This window comes from Drosophila melanogaster, chromosome 2L, assembly GCF_000001215.4.
Source record: "Drosophila melanogaster chromosome 2L".
Classification (NCBI taxonomy): domain Eukaryota; kingdom Metazoa; phylum Arthropoda; class Insecta; order Diptera; family Drosophilidae; genus Drosophila; species Drosophila melanogaster.
In genome coordinates, this window is record NT_033779.5 from 10,721,620 (window position 1) to 10,740,779 (window position 19,160).

The 19,160-nt window shown below is 46.5% G+C and overlaps 8 protein-coding genes across 9 annotated transcripts; 5 read left to right on the forward strand and 3 right to left on the reverse strand.

The window, feature by feature from the left end:
- Positions 1-2,583: 2,583 nt before the first annotated feature.
- CG6431 (uncharacterized protein) lies at positions 2,584-7,121 on the forward strand. Of its 2 annotated transcripts, none has more exons than NM_001201861.2 (6): positions 2,584-2,727; positions 2,798-2,927; positions 5,986-6,134; positions 6,215-6,649; positions 6,733-6,937; positions 6,994-7,121. In NM_001201861.2, exons 1-6 carry the CDS (start codon positions 2,655-2,657, stop codon positions 7,055-7,057), a joined length of 1,056 nt encoding a protein of 351 aa, NP_001188790.1. In that variant the 5' UTR covers positions 2,584-2,654; the 3' UTR covers positions 7,058-7,121. The 2 variants fall into 2 exon arrangements, with proteins under 2 accessions (NP_001188790.1, NP_609442.2); NM_135598.4 differs by lacking the exons at positions 2,584-2,727; positions 2,798-2,927 and adding exons at positions 3,896-4,525; positions 4,683-4,824.
- Positions 7,122-7,358: 237 nt separating this feature from the next.
- CG6443 (uncharacterized protein) lies at positions 7,359-8,683 on the forward strand. Its single transcript, NM_135599.5, has 3 exons — positions 7,359-7,483; positions 7,562-7,689; positions 7,753-8,683. Exons 2-3 carry the CDS (start codon positions 7,621-7,623, stop codon positions 8,581-8,583), a joined length of 900 nt encoding a protein of 299 aa, NP_609443.1. The 5' UTR covers positions 7,359-7,483; positions 7,562-7,620; the 3' UTR covers positions 8,584-8,683.
- Positions 8,636-9,737, forward strand: CG17118 (uncharacterized protein). The gene is made up of 3 exons (NM_164941.2): positions 8,636-8,763; positions 8,821-9,012; positions 9,079-9,737. Exons 1-3 carry the CDS (start codon positions 8,680-8,682, stop codon positions 9,646-9,648), a joined length of 846 nt encoding a protein of 281 aa, NP_723611.1. The 5' UTR covers positions 8,636-8,679; the 3' UTR covers positions 9,649-9,737.
- A 43-nt stretch (positions 9,738-9,780) lies between these two features.
- EMC3 (ER membrane protein complex subunit 3) lies at positions 9,781-10,804 on the reverse strand. Its single transcript, NM_135600.3, has 2 exons — positions 10,567-10,804; positions 9,781-10,506 (listed from the first exon to the last, which is right to left on the reverse strand). Exons 1-2 carry the CDS (start codon positions 10,713-10,715, stop codon positions 9,912-9,914), a joined length of 744 nt encoding a protein of 247 aa, NP_609444.1. The 5' UTR covers positions 10,716-10,804; the 3' UTR covers positions 9,781-9,911.
- Positions 10,805-11,033: 229 nt separating this feature from the next.
- Positions 11,034-11,688, forward strand: Dpy-30L1 (Dpy-30-like 1). Its single transcript, NM_135601.4, has one exon. It carries the CDS (start codon positions 11,199-11,201, stop codon positions 11,601-11,603), a length of 405 nt encoding a protein of 134 aa, NP_609445.1. The 5' UTR covers positions 11,034-11,198; the 3' UTR covers positions 11,604-11,688.
- Positions 11,674-14,452, reverse strand: Nup107 (Nucleoporin 107kD). Its single transcript, NM_135602.4, has 2 exons — positions 12,154-14,452; positions 11,674-12,089 (listed from the first exon to the last, which is right to left on the reverse strand). Exons 1-2 carry the CDS (start codon positions 14,324-14,326, stop codon positions 11,725-11,727), a joined length of 2,538 nt encoding a protein of 845 aa, NP_609446.1. The 5' UTR covers positions 14,327-14,452; the 3' UTR covers positions 11,674-11,724.
- A 247-nt stretch (positions 14,453-14,699) lies between these two features.
- Positions 14,700-15,424, reverse strand: Vha16-5 (Vacuolar H[+] ATPase 16kD subunit 5). Its single transcript, NM_135603.3, has one exon. The coding sequence runs from the start codon at positions 15,336-15,338 to the stop codon at positions 14,757-14,759; it is 582 nt and encodes a 193-aa protein (NP_609447.1). The 5' UTR covers positions 15,339-15,424; the 3' UTR covers positions 14,700-14,756.
- A 301-nt stretch (positions 15,425-15,725) lies between these two features.
- Positions 15,726-19,143, forward strand: CG12299 (uncharacterized protein). The gene is made up of 2 exons (NM_135604.3): positions 15,726-16,148; positions 16,257-19,143. Exon 2 carries the CDS (start codon positions 16,269-16,271, stop codon positions 18,477-18,479), a length of 2,211 nt encoding a protein of 736 aa, NP_609448.1. The 5' UTR covers positions 15,726-16,148; positions 16,257-16,268; the 3' UTR covers positions 18,480-19,143.
- The last annotated feature ends 17 nt before the right edge of the window (positions 19,144-19,160 follow it).

The following is a 19,160-nucleotide window of genomic DNA, read 5'->3' on the forward strand; positions in this document are numbered from 1 at the left end:
ATATTAAAAGAAAATATATATTTATTTAAGTCATAGTTATTTTCGAAGCGCTCTGTTAACTGGTTGAGTAACTCTATAAGCTTTCTGTTAACAACCTCTGTTAATATTTAGTAAAGACCTGCACCATTGACTGCTTGCTTTACTGCTTATTAAAAGTCCAAGGTAGATATTTTATCCCTAAATATATATAAATATTAATATATTATATGGATTAATATAGGTAATTAACATTATTATTAAATAATTATTAAATATTAACATATTATAAAACGTACTTTTGTGATATTGCTTCGTATATAGAAAGATAGTTTTTTCATACTGTGGGTTGTTTACATTGCAGTTGTTGAATACAAGTTTTTGTTTTATTTTTGGTATTATAGCAAATTTAATATTATGAGCGTACTCTAAAATTTTTTGTTTTCTCTCAAAATTGTATACTTCTGTAAATTTCACGGAAGCATCCATTCGACGCTATGCCCCATAACTTGGCAAAGTTATGGGAAAATGATGTGAGTGAATGAAGCCAAAATTCGTCATGGTCAATTAATTAACAATATCTGTAATTTGGAAAAGAAAATGCAAAAATTGTTTAATTTGTAAACCAACTAATTGCCAACCAAAATAGCATTGAAGACTGCATCGAAATGAAGTACTTAACCAATTGCAACCGATTTAATTAGGCAGATTTTGATCACATTTCGAATAATAATTAAAAGGATTGTGTTGTGGAGGTGTGAATATCTAGTTCGTATCAGTGCAGGCTGGGAAAATGTTATGCAATTGGCAACTATTCTTTGCCAACCGCTACCAGATGAATGAACAATATAAAACACAACATCAAGTGCACAAGTATCCAGTAACAGCAAATTGGCTGAGATCGGCAACCATGGAAAATGGAAAGACCAAAAATGAACAAGGAAACTCGACTAACAAATACACTTTTTATGCAAAACTGCAAAAAGCAACTGAATCGAAAATATAACATATGACATATTACAGCCATTCTAATATAGCCTTGATGAATATTAAATGAATAATGTGAATAACTAGATCAGTTATTGTTTTATAGCCATTATAAATATAGAGCAAAAAAGTGCAACATGAATAGAGGGAAAAATATGTTGTACCTTTTTCTTGCCTCCGCTGCGGTTCGGTTTTCATTTTCATTTGCATTACATGTATTTTCCTTTCCTTCGAATGGCTTTACTATATCAAAAAACCCTGGAAAATTGTTTTTGCTGCCTCCAGTTGACTTTAGCCCCGTTTTGCGGTGCTGTAGGGCAACGAGCTCATTACTTTCAATTAGATGCATTAGGCGCAGACTCAACATTGTTTACTTTCGTTTGTAAAATCGCCGTCTGCCGGTTGCAAAAGCGTTTGATGTCATTTTGGGGCCCGAGTTTTCCTTAACTCAGATCTGTTTCCCTCTCGTGGTCAGAATTAAGTGCTGTCGCTTTTGCTGCCAACTTCTTTTTATCTAAGGTGTAGGGAAATTGTTTGGCTTGACTTTTAAATTGGCCTTAAAGGTTGAGTTCATTGGACTTTCTTAATTGGAAACCAACGCTGCACTTGAAAATGTAGCCTGGTTTTTATCAAGTCTACCTGTTAACTTCACTTTAAAAAACACTTTATATACTCCTTAACTGCGACAGTTGGATCTAATTGATCTATTACATTTTTAATAGAAATGTGGCGTGATAGCGTTTAAAATTTCTAAGATCATTGCCATACTTTCAACACTCATCGAATCTGTTTAACAATTTATTGGTATGCTATTTAAAAAATGCAAAGCTTTTTAAATGATTTTTATTCTTTATTGCTGTGGATAAAGGAGCCTGCAGGTGGCCAAATGTCGCAATCAATAGTCGTTTATAAACACATAGTCAATTGCGAAACGCTATCACCCCAGTCAACAATATGATATTACACCTCAAAAAATATGACTGTGATTAAATATGACTTTCATGATTAAATGAAAGGAAGCGTTTATCATAACTATGCAATTTAATGGTCATTTAAACTTAACCAAAATTCATTTATCATTTTATTTAAAAAAAATAATTTAAAAAGCATAATCAGGCTTCATAACATTTATCAAGCGATTTGAAAAATTTAATCAATTTCTTAACTATTTTAATCGATTTAAATTACTCGCTATGGTAAATGCTTACTGTGGCTAAAAAAAATGAATATAGTTAGCCCGATCGATAAAAATTGTAATAAAAGTTAAATGCTTCGTTTATTAGGCCTTTTTGTGATGTAGGTATAGAGGGCTCAGTTTAGATATATTGTTTTACTTTCAACTTTCTGAAAACACAAATCGATTTTCCTCAGTGCACTTTGCCGTATGGAAATCTTAGTTCGGTTACACGCAACTTCTGCGCACACGAGACCAAAATATGAAAACAACCGCCTGATGCCTCCCCACAAAGCAATGTCACCCAATCCACAGATGGCGCCGGGTCGTTCGTGAGTGTCAATTTTCGGCGATTTTCATTCGTTTTTCATTTTCTTGTGCGGATGCAGCTTTTAAAAGCTCTTGGCTCCTTAGTTTGGCAGTAGCCGATGCGAGTGGCTCATTCAATTAGACGGCTTCCATTTAACCCGATGTGTCGCGGCCTTCTCCGTGATACCAATTTAAATGCGGAGTTCATATGGACAAAATGCTAACGAGCCTTATCGCACTGCTGTTATCGCTACTTTCCCTAAATCCCATCACGAATGCTTGTAAGTGAAGAAGATCGCATCGCCGATAGGGATTGTGATTTGTGTGCTTAGCTGGTTTCCTTTTTTATAGCCAAATACCACAGAGAGGCATTGCAATTCTTGTTGCGCAACGGAAACTTCGACCTAAATCCACTAAACTGTCACATTTTATTGTGGGAAACGTGCCCTAAGCGATTTATAGATTATCAGCTGTTTACAAGGTAAGTAAAGTGAGAAATGTGAAAGTGACAAACATGTTGAAAATTAATTTAAAAGACGAAAATAATGTTTTTAAAAAGAGTACGTTATTGAATGAAGTGCTAAAGACAATTATCTTAACAAATAGCGAAATTGAACAAGATAAAAATTAGATTTAGGTTTGAATGAATAATTTAATTTACAATAAGCCAGTAAGACCTCTAAAGCGAATTGGTTTTCAAATATCAACAGCCTTACCACGCTAGCCAAATAAGCATTCCAATCTTTCTCTTTTCTGCGATGCAGATTAACCTTATAAATGTTCCCATTTTACTCCTGAAATCTTTCCTTTCATTTTCCTGACCGTGAACCACGAAACAAAGGCAGTATGAAAGGCCAGCTAGTCACCAAAAAGATGGAAATCTGATAAAACTTCACAATCGCATAGCTAAAACGAATGACTTAGGAAACAAACTTGGCAATTGTCGTCGAATAAAATTATAAGAATTTGCATTAAATGCGAATGTTATGTAAATAATAAACATATGAATTACAAACCAAAGACACCATGAAAAGGCAATGGCATTGAGCTGGGGGAACGAAACCGAAACCATTTCCAACCGAAAACTCATAATCAAAATCAGTGCAGCGTTGCGTGTGCCATGGATTTTCATTTTCATAGACGTCGCCAGGCGGCAAATGCGGCAAAAGCAGCAAAAGCAGCAACAGCAGCAATTGCATCAACAATGAAGCCAACACAACAGCAAAAACAGCAGCAACATTATACAGATATTAGCCAAAGTCGTTCACGTTTTGACTGCGAAGTTGAGCAAAGTCAAGGCAACAGGCGGTGGGCTGAGCAATTCTTAGGCCAGTTTTTACTGTTGCTGCTGCAGTTGCTGTTACGGCTGCTACTGCTGCTGTTGCTGCTTCAGCAGGCGTCTGCTGCATTTTCCTTGGCTGCGCATTTCGCGCTTTTGCAGCCCATTTGCAGTGCACAGCGCGAATCTGCAAGACGTGGTGCGGATTGCTCGCGAAAAAATCAAAATTGCTAATTTCAATGCAAAGGATTACGATGAAATCGCTAGGCAAACACAAATGGATATCAATTAGAGAAACGTGCAATCGGAGTGCAAGTTGTCAATTTAAACGGGAAAGCGCTGTGGAATCTGGTTAAAAATATACGAAATATGTGAAAGGCGATGAAAGAGGAAAGCCAAATATCCTCACGGAAAATAACTCATTAATAAGTGACTTGAAAATAAAAATCTCTAAATTATTTCATAAACAAATCAGTCGAATGGAATTAAATTAATGAAAAATTTGGTGTAAAATTGGGTGAAATTAAATTTTTTTTTTAAATTGTGAAAGATAATAAGTTAACTTTATATGCATGAGCTAATAACAACCTGAATTATGAGCTCAAAATTTTAGTAAATATTATTACCAGTTAAAGTATTGATAATGTAACTTTTTTATGTGAAAATAATCGAAACTGCATTGAAATTTTGGCTTTAATTAGCATTTTAAATAAGTGAAACAACAAGTCATAAGACGTTAAAGTCCAAATAAAAAATGAAACAAATCGTCGTGCTTTGCATATTCTCACTCTTTGCCAAAGGTAAAATACCTGAATTTATTTCACATAAAATGTGTTGATCAAGCTGAAAAAAAATCCAGTTCTTGTTTTTCCGTTCAAAAAATCTTGATCATTTACACATTTTAAAGTGTTTTTATGAAAAGGCAGAGAATTTAAGAATCGTGAAATGCAATTGCAGATGCACAAACATTGCTCCTAAGCCAAATGGATTGGAAGAATCTGCGCAACAGTGGAGCCTTGGACCTAAATGTCTTGCGCTGCTTTTTGCGCGACAAAAACTATTGTCCCAGTCCACATATCGATCACCGTCTGTATGCACCGTAAGTTCGATTGGATTCGAAGATATTATGAGTACTCCCAAAGTAATATTCCTTTTTGAGCAAAATCAAGTTTTATCGGTGAATCACACTTTTAAATTGGTATTAAGTCCATAAAGTGCTGATCAAAATGCTTGCAAATATATATTTTTTAAGTGCTAAAGATGTGTTTTCATCTTTAAAAATCAGTCGTGCCACATGTTTAGGTTCGATTTGTTTATAAATTTAAATGCCAAAAGCAGGAAAATTAATGTTATTAATTTAGTCGCTGGCGGGGGAGAAAGTTCCTCAGGTGTTAGGCAACTGGAATTTCAGACTCGGTTAGTGTGTCAACTGCCGAAACACTTGTCGCACTGCACTTGTGCAACCATAAGGATATTAAGCGGCAAAGAGCAAGAGAAAAAATAAGAGTACAATTAATGGGCGGGCAACTCGTTTCTCGAAACCAGCCACTGACCCACTAAGGATGGGATGCTTTTGCCAAAGGAGGCCGGCTTTTTCCACATCGAGCGCCGATCTTGGCCAGCGATGACATCAATTTCAATGGCCAATGCCAATAAAATGCTTTGTAAATGGCTCCTCGATATTTGCCCAACTTGTCTGGGCAAGATTACCGCCAGCTCTGGAGGCGAGACAAAGTCGCAACTGGCGAAGTCCATTTTTGGAGAGCAGACGGGTAATTGCGGTGGTAACAAATTTAACAACTGGGGGGATTACATGATGGCCAGCTTTTACGAGCCTGCTGATTGATGGTTGTATAACAGCGGGAAATGACCGGGCTGACACCTCCGTTCTGGGAAATCCGCGAAGGAATACAAATTGCTTTTTCTGCAACTATTTAGTCTCGTTAAGAATTTCTGGAAACCGTTTGGCTTGTAATTGGTGATGTATTTTAACTCATAGTTGTAAAGTCTATAATTTGATCCACTTTAAATGAATTTTTCATTATTACTAGCTTGATATTCAATTGAAAATCTTTCAAGATTAACTAAAGTTAAGAGTTAGCATGCCCAGATCTGTGCTTGCTGCACGAGAGATTTCTACGGTTTTATACACACATGGAATTTCCATAGTTCTATTTAAATGTATGCACAAAAAAGAAAACAGAGATATCTGCAAAATACTATTCCATTATTATATAGTGGCTTTTTACAATATTTTCAGCAATGGACCGCGTCGTGGAACTCCTTTAAATGTTAAGAACCCAATAACGCTTTATAAAGGTGGATTTAGCAAGCACCGCGAGACTGTCTTCATAATACACGGATTCAATGGAACTGCCATAGATATTCACCTGCAATTCCTTCGAGATGGTGAGTGCATCTATCTGTTAAATTATTATATTCTACAATATTAAGCTATAATTTATATAACTTTAACTCTCTCTTTTTAGCTTACCTATCCCGCGATTTCAATGTCATTACAGTGGACTGGCGACCTTTGACCCGCTATCCATGCTACCTCCACTCGCTTATAAACACCAGGTTAACTGCGCAATGCACCGCCCAGATCTACGCCTTCCTCACCCACTACGGAGCTGTCCGGGAACGGATCACTTGCGTGGGTCACTCCCTGGGCGCCCACATCTGCGGCATGATCAGCAACCACCTGACGCGGAAACAGTATCGCATCATTGGATTGGATCCCGCCCGGCCTTTAATTGAGCGCATGAAGAGCAACAAGTTTCGGTTGTCGATCGATGATGCCAACGTCATTCAGGTGCTCCACACCAATGCCGGTTTCCTGGGCCAGGAGGATAACTCCGGGCATCTAAACTACTGTGTCAACGGTGGACGCATCCAGCCGTTCTGCAAAGGAAATCCAATCAGTAAGGCTAAATTAAAGTAGTTTAATACCCTCTTTCTCGGAAAAAGAAATCATATATAAATAAATGTGCTCTCTATCAAACAGGAAAATCGCGATGTTCGCACTTCTTGAGCATCTGCTACTTGGCCACTGCCACATTTAAACACAATAAGTTCATGGGAGTACCGTGTCCCAATGGCTGCCTGAATCTTAGTGGATCCAAGAGGCTGCCAGTGAGCGGCAAAGTGAATCCCTTCGAGTTCGCCTCGCTGATAAGGGAGTACCACATAGGCAACGATGCCCCCGATGAGTAAGTTTATTAAAAACCATATATATAATTTATAACCAATTTCATATTTGATTTAGCGCCCGAGGCTGCATTTGCATTGATGTGCCGTATGCCAAGCACTGCCCCTTTACGGATGCGTAGGAGCTGGTCTTCAGTAGTTTGTAATTCTATGATAAAGCTGTCGATAATAAATTCAAGTAATATTATTTTTTTGGTCTTTGGGTATTTTAGTAAATATGAAGGAAAAATGAGAAATAATTACTTACCTTCTACTACACGTAGTAGGAGTTTATTATTAAAATGTTGCAAATTCCAAATTTAGTTTTCGAAAATTTAAAAATCAAATTCGATATACTAAGAGTTTGGTTCACCGTAATATACCAAAATTTATATCGAATATATGATATCGATGTTTGCAATCGTCATTGCAGTCGCTACAGCTGTTTGGTGTTTTACCATCTCTATGGACATTGTGTATATAAAACATTTGTTATTGCTCATAACAGAATTTCTCCATTTACTACAACCTGAAGATATATAGTTATTTATATCGTTAGTTTATTTAAAGTAAGTAAGATACTTATACCGTGTAAAATGTAAAACAATTGAAAAATATCATAACCCATTGTAAATCGCATATTATAGTTTGCCCAACAAGGAATTCCCAGGAAATATATTGTAATTCTTGAGATAAATATATAATCATGGGTTGCGATGGAGGAACTATTCCCAGGCGCGATGAGCTGGTGCGCGTGAAGCAAAAGCCAGAGCAGGTAAGTCTATTCGATTGGAGCACCTCCTAGCCAGACCGAAATATCATTTCTCGAACCCTACAGAAAGACAAAGATGCGGAGAGGGAGTTCCGTTGGCGCCACTGCACCTTGACCCAGCAAAGCCTCCAGGAGCCGATCGCCATGTGCGGCATGGGTAGGCTCTATTCCAAGCAGAGCGTCATTGAGCGACTGCTGGAGAAGGAACCGATGCCAGAGACAGCTGCGCACGTGAAGAGCATGAAGGACATTCGCCAGCTTAATCCCACACCCAATCCCGCCTTCACCGAGGAGGACAAAACTGAGGGACTGCTGGACACACGACATTCTCCTTACATCTGCAAGCTGATTGGCCTGGAGATGTCCGGCAAATTTCGCTTTGTGGCCCTTTGGAGCTGCGGATGCGTTTTATCAGAGCGTGCCTTGAAACAGATCAAAGGCAGTGTGGCTAGCACTTGTCCGCTGTGCCAGGCTGCCTATAGCGTTGAGGACGTGGTGGTCCTCAATGGCAACGAGGAGGACATGGAGCTCATGCGGGTCAAGATGGAAATGCGTGCGGCCAAGCGTAAGTCCTCCAAAAAGGACAAGAAGAGTGCCAAAAAGGTGGAGGTGAAAGCGGAGCCCGCAGAGGAACAGGAGCCAGTGGCGTCCACATCCAAGGCTGCAGCCGCAGAGAAGCCCACTACAAGCACAAAAACCAAGGCGGTGGCGCCGGTCAAACGACTGGGCGCCGTTAATGCAATGCAGGATCCCGAACTGAAGCGTCTCAAGAGCGACTTCAGCGTGGCCAAGGACCCGAAGGCCAGCGATGTTTACAAGTCCCTTTTCACCTCCCATAAAACCGAAAAGGACCAGGAGCGCGCCCACTGGGTCACCTATAATCCATTCTACAATTAGTCTAGATTTCGTTTAAGTTTGCTGTGTTAACTCAGTCACATGTCCATAGTTTGATCGTTGAAACCACACACACAGTTTCAAAATATACAACCGACAATGTATCGTGCAGCCTATCAAAAAGGTTTCCTTACCGTGCTTTACAGCGTAGGCAGTTCGCCCCTGAACAACTGGTCTTCCTATGTGAGTATCTGGCATTCAATGCAGCTGCCTCGTCTCTAGAAAGCATCCTTGTAACAGACCAAAAACGGGTATATCAAACGGATCTACGATGAGGACATCAAGTCCCTGGTGCTCGAGATAATGGGCTCAAATGTGTCCACCACATTCATACACTGCCCCAGCGAATGCAAGGAGCAGCTGGGCATCAAGTTGCCCTTCCTGGTGCTCCTTATAAAGAACATGCACAAGTACTTTTGCTTCGAAGTTAAGGTAAGGCCAAGTGCTATGAATTTATAGTAAACTCTGGACTGCACAATGATGACAATATATCCTTAGATTCAAGACGATCAGCGCTTCATGCGCCGTTTCCGAGTGTCCAATTTCCAGAGCAAGACCTCCGTGAAGCCCTTCTGCACGGCGATGCCGATGGGCATGTCACCGGGGTGGAACCAGATCCAGTTTAACCTGGCCGACTTCACGCGCCGTGCTTACGGCTCCAACTATCTGGAGACGGTATCCTTGCAGCTGCATGCCAACGTACGCATCCGGCGCATCTACTTCGCAGATAAGCTATACACAGAGGCTGAATTGCCCAATGACTACCGTCTGATGGGCAAGCCGAAGGATCTGAAGAAGCCGGAGAAGCAGTTCAAGGTGCAGGCCACTGCGCGTCCTCCGTCGCCTTTGAACACGGGTCGCGGTGAACCCGGACCCTCCAAAGACACGGACGCAGAGGCAACAGGTCCCGCCACGGATCCGATGAGTGAGCCGGAGCCCGCGCTGCAGAAGTCTCCGTCGCCGCCTGTTCCGCAGAAGGTTCCGTCGCCAGCAGCTTCCGCTCCTCCAGAGCCGGCCACCGAGGAGCCAGCTCCACAAACGGAGGCCACCGAAGAGGCCTACTATTAAGTTACGTTGCACAGTTGCTTGTTTTTATCGTTCTGTTGACACGCGACTGGGAGTGGCACATAGTTTAAATTTCCAGTCATAGCAATCATAATCGAAAGTGTTTCTTTAATACAAAACTTGGGAATGGGCATTACATTTGGATTTCCATGCAGAACGGATTGGTTTCCCATTGTAGTCACACAACTTGCTTTATTTTAACCCTCTCTGACTCGAAACAAAATCTACTTTGTTACATTGTGAATTTGCTAAAATACATAACTTAATTAGGATGATGCCGCGGGTGCACTGGCGATAGCCAGCATGTCAGCGTCAATGTTCTTGAGTGCGTTGTGGTACTCGGTTATCTCGAGCGCCTCCCACTCGGCCTTGAAGGCGGCCTTTGGATCCTGGGGCATAGTCATGGCGGCGCCCGTCATGGCATCCGCCTGTGCCTGCGTCTGATCGGCATGATTGTTCTCGCCAAGAACCAGTGTGTAGATGGAGCGCAGGCCGAACACGTTGAGGAAGTACCAAGAGGCTGAGGAGACCCAGGCGGCGTCCAGCGAGGCCAGCTCCACGCCCCGCTGGAGCATGGGCTTAAAGCGCAGGGTCAACGGGAAGGGTACCTTGGTGGTGACGAAGCCCGAAAACATCCAGTTGATCCAGCCACCGATCACGACCATGGGCAGCACGTTAATAAAGTTTCCCTTGACCATGTCGGTGAGCATGGCGGATGAGTTTTGGGCTACAGGCGCCCGTTTCTGAGTCTTGAAGTAGCCGGTCTCCTCGTTGTTGAAGTAGTTCTTACGCATGGAGAAGCTCTGGGCGCTGAGATACTTGCCGTTCTCGCGTAGCAAGCGTGCCCGGATCATTGCCTGGCTGTGAACGGAATGGTAGGTGTCACTAAAAGGTGCCTCGCTGCACTTTGCTCACTCTCACCTGTCCTGGATTTGGGTGATCTCGGCCTTCTTCTGCGTGGATATCAGTATAGAGACGTAGTGGCGCACAATGCCCACCAGGAACGTGATCAGCACGATGGGCAGGAACACCCACACGCGGATGTCCGGATCAATCAGCAGCTCCGTCATATTTTAATTGATCTGTGAGATTTTCCTGTTTTTCGGCCCAATTTTCACCCAACTGGCTCAATTGGATTGGGGATGACAGTCGATTATTTATCCGATAAATGTGACAGGTCACGTTCGGAACATTTATCGATAGCTTATTTCACTTTTAAAAACATAGGAACACTTATTTAATTGAACACATTAAGTGAATAAGTGATTAATTACCTGTGATTTGTACCCAAATCCAGTATATTCAAATGCATGTAAGCTGATATATTTACGATAATATATGTTTTTACACAATATTCACAGGGAATACCCCAATTATGTGAACAAATCACAGGAATTCGATGTATAAGTAAATTTTCGTGTCATCGATTCCCGACATGAATGCGACAACTCTGCAGACCGAGAATGTAAATTTTGATCGAATCGAATTTGTTGGACTGCTGCAAAGACGCCAAGTGAAAACCGAGATTTGCTGAACAAAAGGAACACATTGCCATGGAGGCCAAGACCGACGCACCCATCTCACCAGCGCCCACAACAAATCCGCCGGCAGAAGCTGGCAAGGAGCCAAATGCAAGCAGCAATGCGCAAGCAAACCCGACCGCTGCGCCGGGAGCTCCTCCATCCGGAGCCATTGCCGTTGGCCAGTCCACAAATCCAGTGGCGCAGCAGCAACAGCAGCCGGCGGTGGCCAAGAAGCCCAGTAGCGAGACAAACAACATGCCCACGCGACAGTACCTCGACCAGACGGTGGCGCCGGTTCTGCTCCACGGAATGCAGGCCCTGGCTCGCGAACGGCCCACGGATCCCATACAGTTCCTGGCCTCCTACCTACTAAAGCATAGCAACGGGTGCGACGAGAACAACGCCTCCGCCGCCGCCGTGGACAACAACTCCTAAGCCCTCCATCCTACCTACCTCCCATTTGTCCCCCTCCTTAGTTGTATAATTGAACAGTGAATAAATAATAAACGTTTAAAGTTAGAATGTAATCGCAAAACACACAAATGTACTAGGATTGCTAAGTTGTTATAGGATAGCCCCATGGATCCAGTTTCGAGTTGAGCAGCTCCAGGGAGGCGTCCGCGATCTTGGCCAGAAGCTCTGCCAGCTTGTGCTTCGTATAGACTTTGTACAACTGCCGATTCTCGCTGGATATTTCATCTGCCAGGCGCACGCAACCCGCAAAGTCTCCCGACTTGAACATCACTTCGTTCAGAAACAGGGCGATCTCAGGAATGCAGATGGAGCGCAATTTCTCCATCTGCAGTAGGCGATGATCCCAGCTCAGCTGCACGGCGTTCTCGGGCAGCTTGGCGATGAACGGATCCACCAGCCAACCCTTGTCCGGGAACATGAGCACATTGTACAGGAGTTCGATGGTTTCTGCAGGGAAAGAATGCGGGTTATATGCCAAAAGATCTCATTAATGGGTATGCGATCCACTTACGCTTGGCCTGCTCCTTAACCTTGTGCTCCCAGCGCACGACTTCCGATCGGTGAGCCTGCTCCTTGCGCTCACTCGCCATGCGCTCCGTGAAGTTGTCCTGCGAGGAAGCTGCGTGTGAAGTCTGTGGCTTCTTGGGCCTGTTCTGCTGCAGGCGGTTCCATTCGACGAAACTGTCGACGCCAGACAGATACGCCTTGTAGCAGAGATACTCCTTCAGGCAGCACTCCTCACGCGGTGGTATGTTGTCCACCGAGCCGTACAAGCTGACTAGTTGCTGCACTATGTCGGCCGGCACCATGCGGAAGGTCTGGCGCATGCACTCCACCTTGCTGCTGGCCAGATAGGTGCGTATCATGGCGTTGGCCTGCCACAGCAACTCACCGCGCTGCTCCGGCAAATGGATTAGCCACTCCAATGCTGAGATCTTGCGCTGATCGATTGCAGAGATCTCGCCGGACTGCGGCTCACCGAATTCCCCGAGTGGCTGATGTGCGAGGCGAATATTCTGCACGGTGACGCGTGTGATCTGTTCCACATCCAAGCCCGCCTGCAGGGCGGCATCCACAGCTAGCTCCCGCGGACGCTTCTGCTCCACTTGCTCCAGAAACCGCGAGTAGAGCTGAACCTGCAGCGGATTCGAAAGCGATGCAGTATAGTAGGCTATTAGCTGCGGTTCGCCCCTGGCAATCAATGCCTCCACATATGCGGCTACGATCTTCTCCGCCTGTCGCTCCTGCTCCACACGGCCGATTTGACGCAGGAAGAGCACTATGTGGGCCATAAAGCGCAATTGATGGGGCGATTGTTGGGAGGTATCCTTCTCCACCCAGCGCACCATGTGTTGGATCAGCTCGCCGCAAGTATCCAGGATTAAATGACGCTGGATAATGCCCAGTTGACTTTGGGCGAAATCCCGCACCGACGCATCCTTGGCAACGTTCAGTTCCTCGAAGATCTGCTCCATCGTCATCCTGCCGTTCCAGTAATCATCGGGCATCGGTTGGTAGTTTTTGAGGCAGCAGCCGCGTATCTCCGATTCCACACGGATGTCGATCTGCACCTTCAGATGGGCCCAGAGCAAATCGTGCCAGTTGCTGTGCAAAAGGGTTTTCAGCGAGCCCAAGTGGCCGGAGAAGACACCCGCCGTCGCGCGGCTGTACTCGTCATAGTTCTTGGAATCGGCCAGCATCCACGCGCAGCGCTTCCAGATATCCCTCCTGGGATTGCCCTCGATGGGCAGCTTTTCGTGCAGCACCGAGACATTCTGCTCGAAGTTGGGATCCTCGTGGAGACGCCAGCCCTCAAGGATCGCCGCCCGCCACGTCTGTCCGAAGTGCTTGCACAACTTGAGGCCATCGTCGACGCGTCCCGCTCGTATCAATTCGAAAATGGCGCGGGACAGGCGCAGGTTGTCCTCCTCGTCGAGGGCGTGCAACGGTCGTTTCTCGCGTACGGGAGCATCTGGATCCAGACGCGTTACGATCTTATGGCCCTTGCCAAAGGCGGCGCCCTGCAGGTTCTCCAGTTGGAAGAGCGTGTTCTCCCACGCCATCATACGATCGTGGGCGTGGAGTGGGTTTTGTTGCTCCCCCCGGTCGTAGCACGCCTCCAGCCAGTCCACCACCAGCTGGTACTCACGCAGCGTCGCATTGAGGGCGTACAACTGCTGTATGACCTCCTTCTCGCTGCCGCCGAGCGTGGGGCCATCTTGCATCTCATCATCCGCCTGCCTGTCCGTCTGCAGCAGGATGCGGTCGTAGAAGAGGGCGTGCAGCAGGCGCCACGTGTTTATCTCCTGTCGCAGCCAGGTGAGCATAGACTCGCGTTGCCGCGCGCCCTGTTCCCCACCCATGCCGTGATCGATCTCCAGCTCCAGCTGCTCCACCACGCCGCGACAGACTTGCGTCAGCGATTGGATCACCTCGAATGCCTCCTGCCCGTTACCCTGAGCCTGCAGCACGTCGAAGAACTGCGGGAAGAGCACGTCCATGCGGCTCTTGCCCCGATCCAGATCATCGCCGGTGTCCTCCATCAGCGAGAGCTCATTCTGCTCCGCGTTGCTCTTCTCGAGGATGAGCAGCGAGTGGGAGAGATTTTGCGGCGGCATCGAGCTGTTCAGCGTCGTGCGTAGCAGGCCACTGCGGCTGCTCCTCGGGAACGGGCTGTCGGCCATGGCTGCACTATGCGTTTCTTGGCTATCAGCTACGGCACATCAATTCAATTAATTTAATCAAAACAGAAATTCACGCGCTATTCGCTAAAAATGCCGGGAGCGTTCAGTGTTACCAGATGACGGAACAGCAAGAAAGCTCCCTTGCACATACACTTGTAAATAAGCGATTCTCACTGAATTCAAGCAAATTTCGTAAGAAACAAATTGATTTAAATTGTTTACATATCTAGTAATTCGGCAAAGCTGCTAAAGAATAAGGTACCAGCATTCCGTAGAATCATTAGTATGGGGTACCTCCATCGCGTACCGCAACGGCGTACCTGAAATGAGTACCACAATCGCGTAAAGAAATTCAAAAGGCATTTCAAATATTAAAGATCGATAAAAACGTTTCTTAACGAATTAAATATTTTAGATATAACAAATTCTGCTACTTAATGTTGACCGTGTACAAATAAATCCCAATGATCAGGCCGTAGAGACCGAGCACCTCGGCGAAAATAAGGATCAGGATCATGCCGATAAAGAGGCGTGGCTGCAGGGCAATGTGCCGCACGCCCACTTCGCCGACTTCACCCACTGCATATCCGGCAGCCAGTCCAGCAAATCCCACCGAAAGTCCAGCGGCCAGGTGTACATAGCCGGTGGGCAGCGAGTATTTGGGAGCAGGCGCTAGTTCCCCAGATAGGAGCACGGATACCACCAGACCGTATATGGCAATGATGCCCGCCATGACCACCGGAATGATGGACTTCATCACCAGCTCGGGACGCATCACCGCTGTGGCGGCGATTCCAGTTCCGGAAACAGCAGTTCCGTAGGCCGCTCCAGCGGAGGTCAGCACACTGGAGAATACGACGCCCATCACGCCATAGAACGGGGAGTACGGCGGATAGCGATCCAGCACGATTGGCGATATACTGGTTTCCTTCAGCTTGAGACTTTCAATCAGCCCCGGCACGTCCACCGAATTTGATCCGTTATACACTGGCAGATAGTAATCCATTTCCATTTTGGTAGCCTTTTTCGTATTTACTTGAAAAGGAACGATCCACGTTGCTTGCTTTCTGGATTTTCCAACTTGTTAGTCTGACTAGCCTGTAGTTTGGCAAGAAAGAAAATCCAAGGGGAACGAGATGAGCAGTTTATATTTAATATTAATATTATTTAAGATGTTAGGGCTCAATTCAATAATTTTAGCAACTTGTTAAGTGAAATTAAACACTAATAATAAAACTTGCTTAGATTTAGGCACTCGAAATTAAATTAAATATTATTAAATGTTTAAAACCTTCGAAAGATGTAACAATCGATTGCGGTTTGAATTTGAAGCTGCGCGGTTTATCGGTCATCATGCTGGCGACGTGCACGAAACGCTTGCATGACGATATGCTGCCGTCCAATCGTGCAAGGGCCGCCCAACATAAAACATTTTTCTTTTATTTGTTGTACGCACGGCGAAGACGCTTGCAATTGCGATTTTGGCTCTGCAGAATTGCGATTGGGCGATGCGCTGCATTCGCTCGAGTCGCAGCTCCTGGCAGTCGCAGCTAACCAGACAACGGGTCGGAGGACGGTACGCGATTCCGGCGACCCACGGAACCGAGCAGCCAAATTCAAAAACAAGCGAGCACCGAAAACAGGAAGCAAGTTATTCGCATTTCGCTGGCGGCGCATAAAATGGAACGCAGTGGACGAATGTGGACGAGAGCCCTGAGAGAAACACAAAAGCACGGAACCTGAGCAACAGCACACACCAGTGATATAATAGTAGTCTACGGAACCCCTGATCCACGGCACTTCGCATCTAATCTCACCCAAGGTACGGCATTGATTTTTCTCCCCGCAAACGCGCATTTTTATTATAGAGAAAATGTTCACACGCTCGTCGCTTGTGTTCCTTGTGATTTTTGTTGTTTGATTTGCACAGCCTTTTGGCAAGATGGCCGTGCAGCTGAAACAGAGCTACCACCACCTGCCCCTGACGATCACGCCAATCCTGCAGCAGACGCACCTCCTGCCGCAACAGGCACCCAATCCACCCCAGCAGCAACCGCAGCAGCCACAGCCGCCGGATCTCACCTTCCACTGCATGTGCTGTGCGGAGTTCTTCGTCCATCCGCTGGCGCTGTACCAGCACATGAACACCCTGCACCCCCATGAGCCGGGCAATGGACAGCAAGAGCAGGAGAGCCCGGGCGACGAGAGCGAGGACTACAGCTGGATATTCGAGCCGGTGTGCGAGCTGGCGGAGGATGGCAGCGACTCGTCGGATGGGAGCGCCTCCTCGGGCTCCGACAGCTCCTCGTCGTCGGACGACGACGATGACGATGACGACGACGACAGCAGCAGCTCCAGTTCGAGTTCCAGCAACTCGAGCTCATCAAGCAGCTCGGTGCCGACCACCAGCAACTCCAATACCCAGCAGAGCCAGGAGTCAGTGCAGCCACTTCACGGCCTGGTTGCCGGTCCGGGCTACAATGAGTTCCAGCTGCAGATGACAGATCCGCGGGAGTCCACCTCCATATTCATGGTGCAGCCGACCGTAAGCGTCACGCCCTTGCAGCAGCTACTACCACCGGCACCCACTGTTAGCCCGGGATTGGGCCTGCAATCGACGCCCATCAAGCGGCGGCGCGGAAGGCGGAGCAACATCGGTGCACCCGTGATGGATCCAGCGTTGAATGGCAACCAGAAATGCTTCCAGTGCACGCACTGCGAGGCGAGCTTTCCCAACGCCGGCGATCTGTCCAAGCACGTGCGCTCGCACATCACCAACAAGCCGTTCCAGTGCTCCATCTGCCAGAAGACATTCACGCACATCGGCAGCCTGAACACGCACATCCGCATCCACAGCGGCGAGAAGCCGTACAAGTGCGAGCTCTGCCCGAAGGCCTTCACGCAGTCCAGCAGCCTGATGGTGCACATGCGCTCGCATTCGGTGCGCAAGCCGCATCAGTGTGTGCAGTGCGACAAGGGATTCATCAACTACAGCTCGCTGCTGCTGCACCAGAAGACGCACATCGCGCCCACGGAGACGTTCATCTGTCCGGAGTGCGAGCGCGAATTCAAGGCGGAGGCGCTGCTCGACGAGCACATGCGCATGCATACGCAGGAGCTGGTGTACCAGTGCGCCATCTGCCGCGAGGCCTTCCGCGCCAGCTCGGAGCTGGTACAGCACATGAAGAACCACATGGGCGAGAAGCCATTCACCTGCTCGCTGTGCGACCGCTCGTTCACGCAGTCGGGTAGCCTGAACATCCACATGCGCATCCATACCGGCGAAAAGCCGTTCCAGTGCAAGCTATGCGACAAGTGCTTCACACAGGCCTCCAGTCTGAGTGTTCACATGAAGATCCATGCGGGCGAGAAGCCCTACCCGTGTCCCATATGCGGCAAGTCGTACAGCCAGCAGGCGTACCTCAACAAGCACATCCAGGCGCACCAGATGGCTTCGGCCGCCTCCGCATCCACGTCGCCTGGCCTGCTGGTCGCCAAGCAGCCGCACGAAACACTCGTTTGCATTGTCTGCGGATCGTTGCATGCGGATGCCACTGCACTGGCCAGCCATGTGCACAGCCAGCACGCAGCGCTGCTGGACACGATGAAGCAGTCCGGAATGAACACGGCGCCGGGCGGAGCGATTCCAGACGTCAAGTGCAGTGCAGAGGAGCAGCAAGCCTATGTGGAGCGGGTTCAGTGCGTCCTGCAGCAGATGAACCATCAGCAGCAGCATCAACAGCACCAGCAACAACCTCCGCAACAACAACAGCAACATCCGCAACAACAACAGCAGCAGCATCTGCAACAACAGCCGCATCAGATGCAGCTACCGCAGCAGCCCAAGTTGCCAGCCATGGACTCCACCGGCGAGGACGAAGAAGAGCCCGACGAAGCGGAGGAACCGCCGGATGAGGAGGAGGAACAAGATGAACCAGAGGAGCCGGCGGAGGTGAAAACGGAAGTGCTGGCAGCAGAGGACGCTCTCACCAATCCGGGCTATCCCATTCTCGGGCTGCAGGAGGAACAGATCCTGCTAGACTCTGACATGTACTACGAGGACTTCGGCGACATGGACGTGGGCTGTCAGGAGGAGGTGTTCGGCGACTTTGTCGTCAACGAGGAGGAGGTTTACACCGATGCGCTCATCTAGATCTAGGTACTAAGATTTGGCCATAGTTTACGAAAGTAATTCATATTTACATTGAAAGGCACGACAGTTCTTAACTACGTTTGGATCACAAAATGTGCTGACCGCACTTTTTTTATACACTTAATTTTGTTTAATGATGTCGTGTGGTATTACAGAGAAGACATTTGTCGGAAGTGTTCCAAAAGTACTTAACTCACAGTTTATCGTTGTTAGGTTACCATGTAGGATTCCCAGAGCACACAACAAACCTTCAAAGTTTCAACTCGGTACGCGAAAGATCAGTTACTTATCTATTAACCATGGAACCACCAAGAACCTTTTTTTTTTTTACTAATCATAAGATCAAAAGCGATTTTGTGAGCATTCCCAGTACAACTTGTGGCACATTTTGGGCAACCGAAAGCGAAATTCCAGTTTTGTATCTCATATCACACGAAGCCCACACGACTAAAGAAGATTGTCCAGGAAATGGACGTATTGTATTTGCATAGTATCTTACAAAGATATTACATTTTGTTAGTATTAAGCCCTACTTTATGCTGCTCATTTTACATCCCAAGGGATATACCCTTACCCAAGTTGGAGCCACAACGACTCCAACTATTCCACGTCGCGTATTTCCCAGAATCGCCTGAAGAGATTACATTAATCGTTATATTTAAGCACGCAGACTTGTCTTTT

What these genes read in the sequence shown, in the direction of transcription:
- CG6431 (NM_001201861.2), top strand. Translation starts at nt 2,655, where the DNA reads ATGGACAAAATGCTAACGAGCCTTATCGCACTGCTGTTATCGCTACTT. An exon ending in GATTATCAGCTGTTTACAAG is followed by an intron (nt 2,928 to 5,985) that starts GTAAGTAAAGTG and finishes CAATATTTTCAG; the next exon opens with CAATGGACCGCGTCGTGGAA. An exon ending in CTGCAAAGGAAATCCAATCA is followed by an intron (nt 6,650 to 6,732) that starts GTAAGGCTAAAT and finishes TCTATCAAACAG; the next exon opens with GAAAATCGCGATGTTCGCAC.
- CG6443 (NM_135599.5), top strand. Translation starts at nt 7,621, where the DNA reads ATGGGTTGCGATGGAGGAACTATTCCCAGGCGCGATGAGCTGGTGCGC. An exon ending in TGAAGCAAAAGCCAGAGCAG is followed by an intron (nt 7,690 to 7,752) that starts GTAAGTCTATTC and finishes CGAACCCTACAG; the next exon opens with AAAGACAAAGATGCGGAGAG.
- CG17118 (NM_164941.2), top strand. Translation starts at nt 8,680, where the DNA reads ATGTATCGTGCAGCCTATCAAAAAGGTTTCCTTACCGTGCTTTACAGC. An exon ending in TGAACAACTGGTCTTCCTAT is followed by an intron (nt 8,764 to 8,820) that starts GTGAGTATCTGG and finishes TCCTTGTAACAG; the next exon opens with ACCAAAAACGGGTATATCAA. An exon ending in ACTTTTGCTTCGAAGTTAAG is followed by an intron (nt 9,013 to 9,078) that starts GTAAGGCCAAGT and finishes ATATATCCTTAG; the next exon opens with ATTCAAGACGATCAGCGCTT.
- EMC3 (NM_135600.3), bottom strand. Translation starts at nt 10,715, where the DNA reads ATGACGGAGCTGCTGATTGATCCGGACATCCGCGTGTGGGTGTTCCTG. An exon ending in ATCACCCAAATCCAGGACAG is followed by an intron (nt 10,507 to 10,566) that starts GTGAGAGTGAGC and finishes TTCCGTTCACAG; the next exon opens with CCAGGCAATGATCCGGGCAC.
- Dpy-30L1 (NM_135601.4), top strand. Translation starts at nt 11,199, where the DNA reads ATGGAGGCCAAGACCGACGCACCCATCTCACCAGCGCCCACAACAAAT.
- Nup107 (NM_135602.4), bottom strand. Translation starts at nt 14,326, where the DNA reads ATGGCCGACAGCCCGTTCCCGAGGAGCAGCCGCAGTGGCCTGCTACGC. An exon ending in GGTTAAGGAGCAGGCCAAGC is followed by an intron (nt 12,090 to 12,153) that starts GTAAGTGGATCG and finishes CTTTCCCTGCAG; the next exon opens with AAACCATCGAACTCCTGTAC.
- Vha16-5 (NM_135603.3), bottom strand. Translation starts at nt 15,338, where the DNA reads ATGGAAATGGATTACTATCTGCCAGTGTATAACGGATCAAATTCGGTG.
- CG12299 (NM_135604.3), top strand. Translation starts at nt 16,269, where the DNA reads ATGGCCGTGCAGCTGAAACAGAGCTACCACCACCTGCCCCTGACGATC.